Raw genomic sequence first — 5,000 nt, forward strand, 5'->3', positions numbered from 1 at the left:
TATGACCAAACACGATATCTAACAGATTAATCGGAGGAGAGCGATTAATTTCAGTGCCTATACTCGGACGCGAAACTCGTACTCGCCACCTAGCAGCCCCGTAAGGCATCTCGCGATACTACTAAGGGCTAATATGTAGATGCCAAAAACGGATAGGTTGTGGTGTGGAGGATCAACACGTGGCCACCGGGTGGTCATGAGCGTGTGATTCGAAGGGGTTCTCCGTTAAAGCAACAAAAACTGGTGCCGGATCACACGATAAAGTCACCGTCTGGATTGATTTTAAGCGTTTCATCCGAACTGGCCAACTTGAGCAGCGTCTTTTTGATGCGCAACGCCGGTAGCCGTACGTTCGAGTTCGTGTGCCAACATTCGCGCATCAACTTGGACATCCCGGCGAGAATCTGTAGCGAGAGAGCAAGTTCAAACGGTCTGTTTCTACGAAACGTATCCCCTACAGTTACCTGATCGGAGGTCCAACGGTTCTGTACCGACGGTCGATAGTTGTCCACACACACCACCTTCCGCATCTCCTCAAAGCTGGGATCGGACGACACGTAATCGTAATACGGCACCTTGTACTCCTCCGCAATGCCACAGGATATCGTGCGGCGGCACACCTCCCAGAAGATCAACCCAATCGCGTAGATATCGGCCTTACGCAGCGCGTCGAAACACTCCATGTTGATGCTGTGTGGAATAGCGGACAAATTAGGTGATCAATCTCTTAAGATCTCGTTCTCTTATTCCTTTCCGTGATCTTTACCTTTCATCCAGCACTTCCGGTGCCATGTAACGTTTCGTTCCGACGCGCGCCGTACTACCGATGTCGATTTTGTTCGTCGTCTGGCTGTGCATCACGGCCAATCCAAAGTCCGCGATCACACACGTACCATTCGCTCTGATGAGAATATTCTTCGTTTTCAGATCACGATGTGCGATGGCCGGTTTACCCTGAAATCAACGAATTGGTTTAAAGCGTTCCTCGTGTACCGCTGCGCAAATAAATTACCTCAGTTCCGAAGATCTCCGTATGCAGATGTACCAACCCATTGGCAATCGACAGGCAAATCGTGATCATCTGGTGCGTGGTGATGGCGGTGCGGTTCAAGAAATCGTACAAAGAACCCTGCGGAAAGTAGTGCGTAATGAGCCACAGCTGCGTGCAGGAATTTCTCGACGTCATATCCGAGCCGACGTATCCGAGAATGTTTTCATGCCGCAACAGGACGGTGCTGAGAAAGAGAACGACACAATTCACGAGTCAGCCACTCGGCACTTGAGACGCACGGAATCCACTCTAGTTACCCATAAATCTCCGTCTCTCGCTTCCAGGAGTCTTCGTCGCGACTAAAGAAAATCTTAACTGCAACACTTTCCCCGTGCCAGATGCCACGCCAAACCTCACCATACCGACCACGGCCAATGCACTCGCAGAGTGAAACCTGTTTGGCCAGCGTGCGCTGTATGAGCAGCGGGAGACCACTGCCGGAGCCCGACGTTACCGAATGTTGTAGATATTCCTGCAAAGGGGGCAAGTTTATTAGTACATTCGCTCAAACCATCGATCACGTTGGCTCCCACTACTCACCCTCAACGTACTATCACCAGCACTCGTAGCACGCAGCACATCATCGTTGGTGTAGTAAGTTTCCGGATCGTACTTGGTGCGGGTTGCATTCACACGCTTTGCATGTGCACGCCGTAAGCAAAACACGGCAGCGGCGGTAATGGCCAAGATCGATCCGAACGGTACAAGCACGGCAATAGCTATCCGGCCTGCGAACGGATCGTGCTCTTCGGTTTCGGGGACTGCAAGAAGAGTGTAGAGAACAATACGGTCACGTCTCTAGTCAGCCTGGTAGCTAGGAATCTGGACTACATTACCGTTTAGTGATGGCAACTCCGGAAACTCCCCATCGTTACAGTAATCTCCCGTGCAGCACTCGATGTTATACGTGCCAGAGGAGTTCACATGCCGTTTCTTCGGTCCACCGCTGTTGTTTCCGTTCTTGGTCTTCTGATTCTGATTACAGTACAGTGGCAGCTGGTCGTGTTCGGTCGTGCAACCGCGCTGTACGTTCTCGTTACCTTCCTGATCACGCGTCCTCGACTTCCAGCACTGGATCGCACTCTGGCAGTGGTGCGAGTGGACCGTAGTGCAATCTGGAGGTTCACAGGAAAGGCACTTGTACCTACGAGAGGAAAGGAGTTTAGTAAATGGGAGAACCAAACAGGTACAACATGACAATGAGAAAGCATAAAACGAAGAACTGTGCAAAAGGCAAAACCGAAAAGAAGAGACAAAAACTATGGAACGTATAAAATCGATAATCGAAACCGAAATGCCACCACAGCCAACTTAGCTGCGGGCCGTAGTAACCGTGTTTACCTTCGTTTTATACGTCTTTTCGACTTGGCATGTCTCCTGCGCGGTAACGCGATACGTTAACGAAGGGGAAGAGAGTATTAAACGAGATGATTTACATGGAAAAGTGTACCGGGATTATCCTGCAATTGATCTTCAACTTTCTCAGACCACCCTCCCTCGAAAACACTTACCGCTGATGTGGTATGATGGAATTCGGTGCTGGCACGTTACGGTTCACGTGCGCCAGCTCGATCTCCATATCCGTATCGTCCGTTTCGTCCAGCAGCTTGCCATCGAAATCACCTTAACGCCGTGATCGCGAGCATAAAACGGAAAGGAAAAGAATAAAAAGTAGAAGTTAAGAATCAAATGCAGAACGCCATACGCGCAGGGTTGCTAGATGCGTGACGCGCTCCTCCTGACGACATCAACGCCCGAGAGAACGTATATCGTCGCGACAGGCTGGAGTCATGTCTGTCTGTCTGGTGGCGACGAGGCTAGAAGGAAGCAGCACTAACGATCATCGCCGCCGCCGCCGCCACCACCGGACACCCGACGGCGCCACCAGTAACGGGACGGGGGCTTGCGTTGATCTTTTCGTCTGCATTCTTCTCCTTCGCCTTCGCACCGGAGGCGCCATTGGAAGATCTTCCACTCCGGTTCCGAAAACCGATAAACACACTCTTTTCACACCACAAAACACGGAAACGGAAATAAAGCTATGCTGCGTGTTGATATTCGTCGAGAATCTTGGATTCTGACTCGGGCTCGGGTACGTAAAGTTTGGGACTTTCGTCAAGGCGCAACACCAAGACGCCCTCTCGCTGGACCACCTGGAAACCGTTCGCACTTGCTTGTTGAACGTTTCGAGACACAAATCGAGGCCTACCTTTGCAGATATTTAGCGTAAGAACGAAAAGCAGGAGCAGCCGTGCTAACGCCATCTTCGCCTTCTTTTCGCCGAGAATCCGTTTTCGATGCTTGTTGGTGGTTTGTTGCTTTTTCTACCCAGCTCTCCTCCTCCGCATCCGACGAATGAGGTGCGAAGTAAAATGCCAAAAACCAAGGATGCGTCTATAACGTCGCGTTGAAATCACCCAATCGGTTTGAACCGGTTCCGCAACAATCGCTCCTCGTTTCACAGTAAAATCGTTAGAAAATCATTAAAGCTAAATCATTAAAATCGCTGAAATCGCATTAAAATAAATTGAATTGGAGTGTGGAAAACCTTATTTCTGTCCGGGCTTGAAAAAGGAACATCTCGGATACGGATACGGTTGTCTGTTTGGATGTCAAACGATTTGTTTTGAAAACAGCCAGCACCTGCGCTATCTATAGCTCAGAGGACGACGTGTTTTTCGCTTTCCGAACCGATCAGCTGAGGAGAATCCCGTGCGACAACCACGCAGGATGTTACGCAGGACGAACCGGATCTCGGCCATCCTTTCGTCCGTCCGGTACCACCACCACCGGAGAGGAGTCAGCACCTGGTCACCGTTAACGACGGCGTTCAACACACGGCCCGAAAAGCGGATCAACTTCACGCGTAACGAAGTGGTTCGTGTCTGTCTGACCGGAGGAAGGAAGGCGATATCTACACTTTGTTGCTCACCTTCATCCTTTCGTTTCTTGTAGGGTTTGTTTGGCGTGCCCGAGCTCACGTCCTATGAAGGATTCTATGCGCTCAAGGAGAAAGCAATCTTCAAAACGGATGATCTGATCGAGGAAGCGACATCCGCTACGCGGACACGGAAGATGGTCACCATCTTCGACGAGCTATCCGATACGCTGTGTAAGGTGGCCGATCTGGCCGAATTTATCCGGTTGGCCCATCCGGTACCGAACTTTTGCCATGCGGCCGAGGACGCCTGCATCTCGATTAGCGGTATCGTGGAGAAGCTGAACACCCACAAACCGCTGTACCGTGCGTTGAAAGCGGTCGTGGAGGGAGGTGACCGGATGGAGACGACCGACGTCGACAAACATGTGGCCAGTCTGTTTCTGTTCGATTTCGAACAGTGTGGTATCCACCTGAAGGAATCCGACCGGCAGCGGGTGGTGTATCTGAATGATTGCATTCTGCAGCTTGGCCAACGGTTCATGGCCGGTGCGGTACACCCGCGAAGCATCTCCAAGAATGTGCTTCCCGAAGCCATCAGACACTTGTGAGTGACTATACCATCACCGTCGTGGCCCCAGTACTTTCTTAATGTTATCTTTCTTTCCTTCTTAGCTTCTCCGCGGACGGTGATAACATTCTTGTGTCGGGATTGTACGCCGATTCGGCCAACAGTATGGCCCGTGAAGCCGCCTATCGGCTGTTCCTGTATCCGGATGCGCAGCAGGAGCATCTACTGTCGGAGCTGCTGAAGGCACGGTTGCAGCTAGCGACGGTTTGCGGCTTCCCTACGTACGCTCACCGTGCCCTGAAGGCCAGCACGATGGAAACACCGGAGATGGTGAGCGAGTTCCTGCAGACACTCAACGAACAGCTCCGTCCACGGGCCGAGAAGGATTTCGCTGTGATGCGCAAAATGAAGGCCGCGGAGTGTGGGTCCAACATGCCACTGGCAGCCTGGGACACACCGTACTTTACCTCTTCACTCAAGCGCACCTACCTGCAGGCCAG

At 51.6% G+C, this 5,000-nt stretch overlaps 2 protein-coding genes across 2 annotated transcripts in view; one reads left to right on the forward strand and one right to left on the reverse strand.

The window, feature by feature from the left end:
• Positions 1 to 3,395, reverse strand: part of LOC126578677 (activin receptor type-1) — a 4,118-nt gene extending 723 nt beyond the window's left edge. The window contains exons 1-9 of the mRNA XM_050241491.1: positions 3,261 to 3,395; positions 2,563 to 2,674; positions 1,888 to 2,195; positions 1,592 to 1,812; positions 1,309 to 1,523; positions 1,013 to 1,235; positions 767 to 954; positions 465 to 690; positions 1 to 404 (exon numbers count right to left, since the gene is read on the reverse strand). The exon at positions 1 to 404 is cut by the window's left edge and continues 723 nt beyond it. Of these exons, the coding sequence (XP_050097448.1) occupies positions 252 to 404; positions 465 to 690; positions 767 to 954; positions 1,013 to 1,235; positions 1,309 to 1,523; positions 1,592 to 1,812; positions 1,888 to 2,195; positions 2,563 to 2,674; positions 3,261 to 3,315 (1,701 nt within the window). The 5' untranslated portion in view covers positions 3,316 to 3,395 and the 3' untranslated portion in view covers positions 1 to 251. The remainder of the gene's footprint in view (positions 405 to 464; positions 691 to 766; positions 955 to 1,012; positions 1,236 to 1,308; positions 1,524 to 1,591; positions 1,813 to 1,887; positions 2,196 to 2,562; positions 2,675 to 3,260) is intronic.
• A 272-nt stretch (positions 3,396 to 3,667) lies between these two features.
• The window catches only part of LOC126578676 (mitochondrial intermediate peptidase), a 2,569-nt gene continuing 1,236 nt past the window's right edge, over positions 3,668 to 5,000 (forward strand). The window contains exons 1-3 of the mRNA XM_050241490.1: positions 3,668 to 3,928; positions 4,007 to 4,536; positions 4,605 to 5,000. The exon at positions 4,605 to 5,000 is cut by the window's right edge and continues 1,236 nt beyond it. Coding sequence (XP_050097447.1) covers positions 3,782 to 3,928; positions 4,007 to 4,536; positions 4,605 to 5,000 — 1,073 coding nt within the window. The 5' untranslated portion in view covers positions 3,668 to 3,781. The remainder of the gene's footprint in view (positions 3,929 to 4,006; positions 4,537 to 4,604) is intronic.

The sequence above is a fragment of the Anopheles aquasalis genome, chromosome 3 (genome assembly GCF_943734665.1).
Source record: "Anopheles aquasalis chromosome 3, idAnoAquaMG_Q_19, whole genome shotgun sequence".
Taxonomy (NCBI): Eukaryota; Metazoa; Arthropoda; class Insecta; order Diptera; family Culicidae; genus Anopheles; species Anopheles aquasalis.